Source organism: Podarcis gaigeae, assembly GCF_964106915.1.
Source record: "Podarcis gaigeae genome assembly, chromosome: W".
NCBI lineage: Eukaryota > Metazoa > Chordata > Lepidosauria > Squamata > Lacertidae > Podarcis > Podarcis gaigeae.
In genome coordinates, this window is record NC_139695.1 from 24,000,877 (window position 1) to 24,013,668 (window position 12,792).

General features: G+C 41.7%; 1 protein-coding gene across 8 annotated transcripts in view; it reads left to right on the forward strand.

Annotated features, from left to right (window-relative positions):
* LOC310835942 (far upstream element-binding protein 3-like) overlaps window positions 1-12,792 on the forward strand; it is a 333,755-nt gene that overhangs the window by 155,850 nt on the left and 165,113 nt on the right. For all 8 annotated transcript variants that reach the window (XM_083720902.1, XM_083720903.1, XM_083720904.1 and 5 more), the window contains 2 exons: window positions 6,905-7,003; window positions 8,890-8,994. In XM_083720902.1, coding sequence (XP_083577028.1) covers window positions 6,905-7,003; window positions 8,890-8,994 — 204 coding nt within the window. The remainder of the gene's footprint in view (window positions 1-6,904; window positions 7,004-8,889; window positions 8,995-12,792) is intronic.

The window sequence follows — 12,792 nt, forward strand, 5'->3', positions numbered from 1 at the left end:
CTATCTTTATTTGTTGTTGCATTGTTTCTATCATCTCTTGATTCATATTTTTTGTGATTATTTTAGTCTTTTTCTTATTCAGTATAAACCCTGCCACTTGACCGAACTGCTCTATCTCTTCTAATATTTTTTTTACACTTTTCAGTGGTTCTTCCACTGTTAGTACCAGATCATCGGCAAAAGCTTTAACCTTATATTCATTTTGACCTACTGTCACCCCTTTTATTTCTCCATTTTTCCTTATTGATTTCAGAAAGACCTCCAGTACCAAGATGAATAACAATGGGGAAAGAGGACATCCCTGCCTTGTGCCCTTGGTTATTCTTATATCTTCTGTAATAATATTATTTACTATCAACTTTGTTCTCTGATCTGTATATATAGCCTTTATTCCGTTAAAAAATTCTTTTCCCACATCCATCAATTCCAATTTTTTAAACATAAATTGCCATTATATATTATCGAAGGCCTTTTCTGCGTCCACAAATATTAACATAGCTTGTTTCTCATTCCTGGCAGTCAAATATTCTAAAATATCAATTATATTTCTTATATTGTCTTTCATCTGCCTGCCCGGAAGAAAACCCGCTTGATCTTTGTGTATAATTTCTTGTAATACCTTTTTCATCCTCATTGCCAATATACTTGCAAAGATTTTATAGTCTGTATTCAACAATGAAATAGGCCTATAATTTTTAACTTGTGTTAAATCGGAATCTTGTTTTGGAATAAATGTGATAAAGGCTTCTTTCCAGGTTTCCGGGATTTCTCTTTCTTTCATAATGTTATTCATAACTTCTTTCATTGGTACAAGTAGGATGTGTTTCATTTCTTTATAGTAACTTGCCGTAAATCCATCTGGTCCTGGAGCTTTCCCTTTTTTCAATTACCGTATTTTTCGCTCTATAACACACACCTGACCATAACACGCACATCGTTTTTAGAGGAGGAAAACAAGGGAAAAAACATTCTGAATGAAACAGTGGATGTATCATTTTTGTGCTTCATGCTGTGGCCACAGACATGTGATCTGATGGTGAATTTGGGGTGACCCAATGCAAAAATCCTGAGAATTCCTGTGGATCCATGCTTTGTAACCACATTTTTGCACCATTGCAGCCCCAGGCAACAGTGGGTGCATGCTTTTTTTGGTGCAGGCTGTAGCCATGGACATGCTATGTGATCTGATGGTGAATTTGGGGTGACCCAATGCAAAGATCCTGAGGATCCATGTGGATCTATGCTTTGTAACCACATTTTAAGTGGGGAGCGAAGGAAAAACAAAGAAGGGACATGAGAGGGGTGTGCAGGGAAGCAGCTGGCTAAGAATGCAGGAGAGGGATTTAACGGGAGGGAGGAAAGAAAGGCAAATGTTTCCCCCCACCCAAGCCAGCCATCTCTCTCTCTCTCTCTATCTCTCTCTCTCTCTCTCCCTCCCTCCCTCCCCCCTCCCTCCCTCCCTCCCCCCCTCTCTCTCTCCCCCCCTCTCTCTCTCCCTCCCCCACTCTCTCCCTCTCCCCCAGCAGCACCGGAGCACAGAGAGGAATTAGAAAGAACGACAGTCTGCTTGCCTGGAGGGGAGGGGCTTTCCCTGCTCTTTGTTCCGTTTTAGCAAACACATCAACGAAACAGAGAAGGGTAGGCAGTAAGACCCTGAGGCAGAATGCAGGAAAGCAGCCGCTTCCTCTTTTCAGGTTTCCCTTCTCCGTGAAGCGCGATTTGATTTTTGCCTGATTTTTCGGCTCCAGGGACCACACATTCGCTCTATAACACGCACAGACATTTCCCCTTCCTTTTTAGGAGAAAAAATCTGCGTGTTATAGAGGGAAAAATACGGTATTTTATTGCCTCTTTTATCTCTTCAATTTCTATTGGGGCGTTCAGTCGGTCTTTTTTTTCTGTCGGGATCTTCTGCACCTCTTTCTCCTTTAAAAATCTTTCTATTTTCCTCATATTATTCTTTTCTCTACTTTTGTATAGATGTCTGTAAAAGTCCAAGAATCCCTTTCTAATCCCTTTCGGATCATCTATTTCTGTACCTTCAATGATGATTTTATTAACAGTATTCTGTTCCTTCCTTTTCTTAATCTGCCACGCCAGCCATTTTCCTGATTTATTAGCGAATTCAAAGTTCCTTTGTCTCATTTTTTTATATTCCCTTCCACTTCTTTATTATCATTGCAAATTGTGTTTGCAAAACCTTTATACTCTGTCTTATTTTCAAATTGTTAGGGTTTTTTAATTAATTTTTGTTCATTGTCCATTATTTGCTTTAAAATTTCCTTTTTTCCTTTCTCTCTGCTTTTATTTTTCAATTAATTCTGCTGGATAAAAAATCCTCTCATCACAGCTTTGCTGGCATCCCATACTGTCTTCATTTTCATGCCCTTGTTACAATTATTTACAAAATAGTCTGTCAAATACTTTTGTGCCCTGTTAATGATTTTTTGATCATCTAGAAGGTAATCATTAATTCTCCATCTGAAGGTTCTTTCCTCATATCCTTTTATTTCAAATTTTATTGCACTGTGATCCGAAATTACTCTTGGTTGAATTTCAATATCCAATATTCTCGGAGTTAATTCATTGGATACCCATACTTGATCTATTCTTGACATTGATTGATTTGGCTCAGAGTGAAATGTGAACTCCTTTCCCAACGGGTGTCTAAGTCTCCAAATGTCTATTAAATTACAATTCTTTGTCATCGAAAAAAAAGTCTTAGGTAATTTTCCATCCTTACTCATCCCTGTTGCTCTCAGTCTGTCCATTTCCATTGACACCACTCCATTCATATCTCCCATTATTATAATCTTTTGGTCCATATATTCAAACAATTTTTCTTCTAAATTTTTATAAAAATCGGTCTTATTACCATTAGGTGCATAGATCCCAACAATTATTAATTTTTCTCCTTGCCATTTGATCTGGACTGCAATAACTCTTCCCCCTTCATCTTTGAAAATTTGCTGAGTTTCAGTTTTGTTTCTTATATACAATACCACTCCTCTCTTTTTGTCTTTGTCAGAAGATATAAATTCATTTCCTAATCTTTTATTAATCAAAACTTTTCTATGTCTTCTTGCCACATGAGTTTCTTGTAAACATATAATGTCTAAGTTTTTCTTTTTCAAATATTGTTCAATTTTATTCCGTTTTTTAATTGTTAATCCCATTAATATTCCAAGTCCATAATTTCAACGCCATTTTAACCTCTTATTAAAATTTTTAATTTTTATTACAAATTTTATAATCTATCTTCCTCTTCCTCTTCTTTTTCTGTCTTCTTCTTCCTCCTCCAATTCCAAACCACCTGCTCCTGCTTCTGCACCCCTTACTTCTTCTTCATCTGTTCGTAACTCCTCGTATCTTCTCATAAATTTGTTTGTTTCCTCTGGGCTCGTATATCTGTGTTTCTTGCTTTTATAGAAAAAGGAGATTCCTTCCGGAAATTCCCATCTAAATTCTATCTTGTTTGTCTTGAGAATTTGCACCATTGGTTTATATGGGTCTCTCCTGATTGGGATGTCTTTAAAGATAATTATGTAATTCCCTTCAATATTCAATCTCTTCTCTCTATTCTTTTGTAATATCATATTTCTCATTTCTCTATCCTTAAATGTAATCAAACAATCACCTGGAAATTTCCTTGCCTTAGTTGTTCTTACCTTCATTCGGAATGCGTTTTGCACTGTTTTTGCCACCTCTTCTGTCTGCAGCTCCAACCATTGTGCTATCCCTTCTATCAGTTTCTCTTTAATATTTTCACCTTGCGTCTCCGGCACAGATCTTAACCTTAGGTTAACTTCTCGTTGCCTGAGTTCATTCATGGCAATCACATCCCACACCTCCTCCTGTGTTTTATTAATTTCCGACATCCCTGTTTTAATTTTTCCCTCCTCTTTTTTCACTTATTTCAATTCCAACTTTGTCCTTTTCATCCCCTCTTCTAAAGATTGTGTTCTCTTAGTTACATCCTTTAATTGCCCTTGCAATTCATTTACTGCTACATCAACTTTTTTATCCATCTGTCCAATCCTTTTATCCACGTGTTCTAAGTTAGTCTCTATATTATTTTCACTTTGCTTTATATCATTTTTAATTTCGGCAAACATTTTCAATATCTCTCCTTTAAAATCTGGTTCCTGTTTAGAGCCTCTCCTTTCCATCGGTGTTCCTCTCTCACTCACTTTCTTCTGTAAATGAGTCATTTTGATTACATTCCCTTCAAGGCCCTTCCGATTCCTTCCCAAAAATCAAACAATACAATATCAAACAATAGAAAGAGTACCCAAATACAAAGAGAGAGAAGGGGCCCAACACCACCAGAGTCAGTGGGAGCAATCTTCTTACCACTTTCGTGGCTACTGACTTCCAATTCCCAACAATATTCCCAATTTTAGATTATATATTCAATTTACAACCCAAAGGACCCCAAAACAAATCTTCTTGCCTCTTGAATGGCAAACAGTTTCCAATTTTCGACAGTATTTCAGGCAAAATCTTAAATTCTTATTGTTGAAGAAAAATAAAAACTTATCTTCTTGCCACCAATTAGGCTAATCCACCAAGTCAGCAAACCACAAAAATCAAATTATGTCCTTATGAATTTTTAAATCCAAATGTTGAGAGTATTGAAAACGTTGAAAAAGATAAACATATGCAGAAAAAGAATGGCCAAATAATACGGCAATTAAAACATAAAAATAAAAGGTTTGCAGATGTCTGCCTGAAGCCCGGGGAGCGCAGCGGGAGTTGGCAGGCTGCTTCTCGCAAGCCTTCGGGAACTCCCGCCGGACTCCGAAGGCTTGCGGATAGCTGCCTGAAAACCGAAAGCCTGCATTCGCTCCATAGGACGCACACACATTTCCCCTTCATTTTTGGAGGGGAAAAAGTGTGTCCTATATAGCGAAAAATATGGTAATTTGGAAACTTTGGCTTTTCATCATTCAAATTATAAGGGACTACTAAGGGGGGAGGAGGTCATTCATGATTATTCAGTGGAAAGAGTTGGGAATGGCCCCCTTGGATAGAAATGATAGACATTTCTGAAATTTGATCTCAGACACAGGTTTTAATCCTATGTTAGATGCTTGCATCTCTGCTAATACCTGGTGTATTTACTTCAGCAATATCTTTGAAAGTGATTGTGACAGCTGTCCTAATGGACCAACTACTACTCAGGACTGGTTAATGATGTTACCAGAATGGCCCCCAGTCTCAGAACAAGTAGTAAGCGATCTTATAGGTGCTTTAGTGAATGATAAAGCTCCTGGAGAGGACATGATCCCATCAGAGGTTTTGAAGAACAACTCTGATTGGTGGTCTCTTCTCCTAGCAAAATTATTTTTGTATATAAACTGTACTAGCACTTTCCCTGAGGGCTGGAAGCAGAGTGTAATCATTCCAATCAACAAGAAAGGTGATAAACATAGCCCCCAGAACTATCGGCCTATTAGCTTATTGGATATCAGCTCTAAGATATATAGCCACTACCTTCTTCACAAACTGACAAGTTGGGTGGAAGAAAACAATATATTGCATCAGGAACAAGCTGGGTTTAGGAAGGGCCACAGTACAATCAAAAAGTTTATTTAGGCAAACTAGTAGCTCAAATGCAGTATGGTATTGAAATTTGGGGGATAAATCACAACAACCTGAAAGACCTGGAAGTGTACCAGAATGTGTGCTGGCACTACCTCCAGGTACCCTGGCTGCTTTCCTCAGGACAGAGACAGGCGTGGTGTCTGTAAAAGCTAGGGCGGAGATGGCTGCTCTTTCGTAGTATAAAAAGGTCCCGGATATGTCAGAGGACCGTTTGCCTAGACACTGCCTGGAAGACCAATGGCAGAAGGGTGGTTGGGCCAAGCTAGCACAAGATTTGCTAGTCTCAAAAAACCTGACAAGACATTTTTGTATTCCCATGAGTTAAAAGACTGCTCAGGAATTGGATCTATAAGCAGAATAATGAGCAAGATTTATCTTTAATCTATATCTCAAAATTCTCCCATTGGTACCATTTGCTGAAATCTAACCGCACCAGAGCCCAATATTTGCAGACACTTACCTTTGCCTCCCTGATAACTGCTTTTACAGCTCTCCGCTTTCAAACAATGCCCACATCAGTCTTAGATGGAAGATATAGGAAAGCTCCAATACATTTAAGATTCTGTATTTGTGGGGTAGGTGAAGTAGAAGACCTTCCCCATTACATACCCCATTGTCAGCTCTATCAAAATCCCAGAAAGAGATTTTTGGAACAGATGTTGGCTCTGCTACAGGGACAGACCCCTGAAGTGAAAATATGTTGGCTGTTATCTGACTGTGACCCACTTGTTACATATAAAACTGCCTTATTTGCAAAAGCCGCTAAAAGTATTTGTGCTAGTCCCATAAAAGGCAATCCTGTAGATTGTGCAGGGGATTGATTAATTTGATTTATTGTAAATGGTTGTTTATTTCTGGATCTTTCTTAATAGGTTTTATTGGATTTGCAGGTTTTGTAACGGCTTTTAGTCAAAAACAATACGTGATTGATACACAATTATATGAATGCACCATGAGTACAAGCATTTAAATGCAAAGTGAAAGTGGGAGAGGGTGGTAGAGCAAAAATTCCTTGCCTGCTTCTTCCTCTCTCCCCACCCCACCCCCCTTTTCGTTTTACTGTCACTTGCCTTCTGCTTATGGAGTTATCAGGAAAAGCTGGCCAAGCCATGTCACTTACGGTAATTACATGAAAGTCCAAAGCTCCAGGGGAGTTCCTATTGCTTATCCCTGCTTTTTTCCACCCCCACTCCCCACCATTTTCATAGCCTTTCTGTCTGTTTTGGCATTTCCATTTATTTTTTTGTGGCATTTTCTCTTTTCTCTCCCCATTGCACTGCCATTGGCACTTTTGCAGGAACGAACAGGCGTGAAAATGATTATGATCCAAGACGGTCCTTTGCCAACTGGAGTAGATAAACCTCTCCGGATTACTGGAGACGTTTTTAAAGTACAGGTATGTATCGAAGAGGATTTGCCATTATGCTGATAGAACATTAGGAGGATTTGCAATAATGGCACAGTTGGACTGCTGTCGGTCTGTCTCTCTCTCACATGTACACAATGATGGTGGCAGGGTGGAGGACCTCAAGCATATGGGCCAAGCAGTCCTTTTTCCCATTTGCATCTGCCACACACCATCTTTACATTGGTAACCCACTCAAATAGAGTTTGGTCAAGGAAAGGAAAGGAAACCAGTGCAAATCCTTGCGCTGCTGGTGAAGAGGGGTGTTGTCAGGCTGCCAGAAAATCCCTGCCAGCCGTTATCTGAAGCTGTAAATTAGAAGCAGGCAAGTTAATTGGCAGGAATTAAATTTTATTGCTCAACACTCAGCGTGTTGCAGTAGTCCAAGCGGGAGATAAGCAGAGCATGCACCACTCTGGTGAGACAGTCTGCGGGCAGGTAAGGTCTCAGCCTGTGTGCCAAATGGAGCTGGTAGACAGCTGCCCTGGACACAGAATTCACCTGTGCCTCCATGGACAGCTGTGAATCCAAAATGACTCCCAGGCTGCACACCTGCTCCTTCAAGGGCACAGTTGCCCCATTCAGGACCAAGGAGTCCCCCACACCCACCTGCTCCCTGTCCCCCAAGAACAGTACTTCTGTCTTGTCAGGATTCAACCTCAATCTGTTAGCCGCCCTCACCGGTTCTAATTTAAAAGAGAGGTAGAGCTGGGTATCATCCGCATACTGATGAACACCCAGCCCCAACCCTCTCATGATCTCTCCCAGCAACCTCATATAGATATTAAAAAGCATGGGGGAGAGGACGGAACCCTGAGGCACCCCACAAGTGAGAGCCCAGGGGTCTGAACACTCATCCCTCAACACCACTTTCTGGACACGGCCCAGGAGGAAGGAGCGGAACCACTGTATAACAGTGCCCCCAGTTCCCAGCCCCTCTAGACGGTCCAGAAGGATGTTATGGTTGATGGTATCAAAGGCCGCTGAGAGATCCAGCAGAACTAGGAAGCAGCTTTCACCTTTGTCCCGAGCCCGCCGGAGATCATCAACCAACACGACCAAGGCCGTTTCAGTCCCATGATGAGGCCTAAATCCCGACTGGAAGGGATCCAAATGGTCCGCTTCTTCCAGGCGTGTCTGGAGTTGTTCAGCAACCACCCGCTCAATCACCTTGCCCAAGAACGGAAGATTTGAGACTGGGCGATAGTTGGCCATATTGGCCGGGTCTAAAGATGTTTTTTTAATAAGCAGTTTAATGACCGCATCTTTCAGTGGGTCTGGGAAGTCTCCCTCACAGAGGCAAGCATTCAGCACCCCGCAGAGCCCATCGCCCAGCCCTTCCTGGCTTGCCTTTATTAGCCAGGATGGGCAAGGATCAAGGAGACAGGTGGTTGGCTCTTCATGAAATTGCAATACAGTCGAAAGAGACCCAGTGTGGTGTGCTGGATAAAAGTGTTGGGCAAGGAGTTACCAGTTGCTGGCAACAGCAGGAGAGGAGAGTGCTCTTATGCTTGGGTTCTCCTTGCAGGCATCCACAAGCATCTGGTTGGCTACTGTGAGAACAGGATGCTGGACTAGATGGGCCATTGGCCTAATCCAGCACAGCTCTTCATATATTCTTAGGTGAGGGGAGCCCCAGGTTCAAAACACTCCCCACCCCAGCCATGAAGCTTGTTGGAGAACCTTGGGCCTGCCTAACTCCAGCAGCTATGTTCTACTTCTGCTGTCAGAGGCAGTATGCTTCTAATACCTGTTGCTGGAGACCACAGGAGGGGCAAGTAGTAGTATGCTCCCTGAAGAGGAAAGGATAATTTTTTTTTGTGGGGATCTAACAAAATTAGTCATCAACCTGTTTTCCTCCTTCTGCATTTGAACAGCAAGCAAGAGAGATGGTACTGGAGATCATTCGAGAGAAAGACCAGGCAGACTTCAGGGGCATACGCAACGAATTCACTTCCAGAATGGGCAGAGGCAGCATAGAGGTGTGGATTTATCTTATATGTTATAGACCCAAAGGGACATCTAGTCCAATTCCCTGCAATACAGGAATCTTCTCCCTAGGGGGAAAAGTGAAGTTGAGAGATGGTTTTATTTTATTTTATTTATTGATTTATACATGCATACATGCATATTGTGCATATTTGCACAGCTTTAGGAGGCTGAAGTAATTACTCATTTAAAATGATGCTTTCCTGGGCAACCAGCCTGGAGCCGCTGACAGTACCCTGACAGATTGTCCCAAGTCCTCTTTAATTGCCAGTTAAATCATAAATCATGACAAACGGGGCAGGAGCTGCCAGGGTGCAGCCTGCCAAGACTGATAACTGAAAGTAGCAATTTCAATGCCTTTTACAACAAAATTTAACGCTGAGAGGACACGTAGAACAATTAACAATGGCCGTCAACTCTCAACATGCAGAAATGGCCAGGATGGTGGGAGAAACCCAGAGACGGTCAATGAGACACACACACACCCCAATTTCCCCATTGAACTTCAATGGACAGACCTCTGAGTTGCTTGGGTTGAAAGCGAACATGGAAATGTTTTTGAAGGTGAGGCAAGATGACTTTTTGTGAGACCAGGAGCGTGTGTTTTTAGTTATTAATCTTCTGGAAGGAGCCGCCAGATGCTGGGTGATTACCTTACTAATTAATCAATACCTTTTTTGTTGAGGTTGAACAGTTTTATGGCTCATCTCTATTCCATGTCCCAGGACCCGCAGCAGAAACCTGCAAATACACGAAAGCTAATTAAGCTGAAGCAGGGGTCTAACTCAGTAATGGAGTACAGTACATAGTTCAGTTTGCTGTCGAAGGAGCTAGCGTGGGATCATGATTCCTTGATAGCTATTTACCGTGCAGGGCTGAGTGAAAGCCTGCTAATAGATAATTTATTATGGTCAAAGACCAGCTCACACAACACAATAAAAACAGCGTTCATAAAGATAAAATATACAATTAGAGCAGATTGCAGCAATAGCTCATGAGTTAAAATTGAGATATATACTTACATACACCTGTACAACTGAGATTTGGGCTACCATAAAAATTGACCCTGAGGTGCCCTAAAGGGCGACTTCAGCTTTTTCCTAGTAAGCTATTTCATTCTAGAGGATGATCTGTGCCTACAAATCTGGGCGCAGAATCTGATTACCAGCCAGGTCATCTTGTGATCTTTGCCTACCTAAGTGGAGAGAATTAAGTTTAGACTTGTCTGAAAGATTGGCAAGCCTCTTCAGCAAAGGATCAATGGTGTCTCTACGAATCTCAGCATAAAAAGGACATCTAAAAATATATATGTTTGGGGCTTCCTTATTTCCCCTAATGGGCAGGCGCAAAATCTCTGTGAGTACGAGACGCTCTATAGGAGCCTTCCAGAACTGATGAGGGCAAGGCCGAGCTTCTAGGAAGAGTGAAAGCCCTTCTTGCATTTCTGGATGCAAGGAAAAATAGATATGTTGCTGGAGTGGCTACATATCTCCCGTTTTCTTTTTTTAAAAAAAAAATATATTTATTGAAATTTTCAAAAAACAAAAAAAACAAAAGAAAAATTAAAAACACATAGCATTTACATTCCTTATTTTCAATAACATCTTCCCCACACCTCCCCTTCTTGTATTCCAGTTCCAATTGTTAGCTCAGCAAGTTCTTGTCCCCAAATTTTGCCTTATTATATTTAATTCGTTTTAATTAACCATTTTTAACTTATAAACCTCAATTTGTACGTCAATGCTCATTCTTTAAACCCTTTTCTAAAGTCGACCCAAGTTCCCTTCCACGAATTTCCCAGTTTTTATACTGATAACGAAACAGAATAAAAAGAAACAAAATGTAATTGTACACCTTTTGGATTCCCAAAATCCACCCCCCCTTTCCCGGTTTCGATCCCCAACAAATGTCCATCAGTCTATCAACTATCAGCCTGGAGACCTCACGTCCGAGGCTCTTAATTCTCTCTCAATTCCTCTCTGCCGGTTTTTTTGATAGTCCTTTGTATTGAACACCAAGTCTCGGAGAAGCTCTGTCCCAATAGGGTCCATGTTTCTTCCAGCCAGACCTCCATATTTAAAAGTGGGGCCCAAATCTTGTTTCTTACTCCTTTTAAGTCCAAATGTCCCAAAAGCTCCAGCTTCCACCTTAATCAGATTTGTAATCCATAGGTCTTCAGATCTCCCCATGAGGAGATCTCTCCATTCTTCATTCTCCAATTCAAACCAGATTCTCATCGTCCAAATCTTGTTTTCCTTTGTATCCATCTTAGCAGGCCTCTGGCTCTCCTTTATCATCTGCGGCATTCCAGCTCCTCCTTCCCTCTCCTCCAGAACAACACGTATCTCTTTCTCCACGCTCTCAAAAATCTCAGATTTCTTTTCTTGTTCAGCTGCATGGGCTTCTTGAGTCAAGTCCTTATAAAATTCAGTGAGTTTATTTACTGTTAAGTTCAAAATTGTAACATTTGTAGCCAAAACTTCACTTTGACCTTGTAACTTTCCCAAGAGAAAAAACATTCTGTCCAGTTCAGCCTGTATTTTTCCACCTGCAGCCATTCTTGTAGTGTCCCTGAACCCCCTCTAGAGGGATTGTGGTTACTTAGTATTCCTTCCAGCTCCAATCCAAAAGTCAAGTTAACTTGTTTCAGTTCTTCTTTGTTTTCAACAGTTTAAAACCAAGTTGTAACAAATATAGCCAGCAAAGACAACAGAAACAAAGTTCTATTTTTTCAGCTTTGACAGCTAGTTTGACAGCTGTCAAACTCTTCTATGTCTCCTCAACAGGCTCTCTCGCGGATCACTCCCGGGTCCCGGGGGGTTGCACTTCAGCTTTCAAAATCAACTCTTATCCTCCAGCAAAATTACTTATACTGCCCAATCGTAAAATTAATAACTTTTATCCAATAAAGAAAAAGATGTTCTCTCGACCTTAGTTATCTAATCCTTGCTTTAAATTATCTACAGGACGGGGAAACGGACTTCCTTTTTGCGCCTTCCCCGATCGTGCCTAATTCAGAAAAAAAAAAAGAATTTTCCCTTTGTAATTCCAATTTCCGTACTACTCACGGGTTGTTACTTTTAGAGTCCAATTGTTCAAAGGAAGAAGTCAGCGCTCTCCGGCCATGGCATGCGGCTTCGCTCCATAGGAGAAGCAATCGACTCTCAGCACCGCGCCGCTCCCCGTCCCCCGTTCCGCAGCTTTAAAAAGGCTCCTTCGCGGGTCGGGGGACGCAAATGGTGCCCACCGAGTCACCAGGCCTACAGGCTGCAGCGCCTATGGTTTCTGAGGGTCCCCGCGTCGCCGCTGCGGCAAGACCAGTCTTCTACGGAGCCGATTCCCTCCGGAGCTCGGAGGGAATCCGCCATTAGTCGATGGCGCTAACCCGGAAGTCCATATCTCCCGTTTTCTATGATTTTATAATTGGGGACCCTTATACAGTCCTGTTGTCTCTCTGTGTCCATGATTCTTTGCCTAACCACGGATCTAGCCCAGGCCCACAGTTATGAGGGTTTGGGGAGCAGGGCCCAGTTTCTGAAGAGTGTTTAAGACTGCTGTCTGCCAGCCAGACTGGCTCTGAGGAGTTTGGGTTGCACTCTTTCAAGGGGAGTGAACGAGGAGGGAGGTGGGCCCAGAAAGGATCCGTAAAGGAGCTGTGCCAATGTTTTGGCTTTATATAATTTTAGTGCTGTGGGGACATAAAAACCCCCTTGAGTTCTAAAAAATTTAAGGATAGCATTTGAAGATCTTTCTCCGGCACACTCATTTGAGTTAATATGAATTTTGTTGGA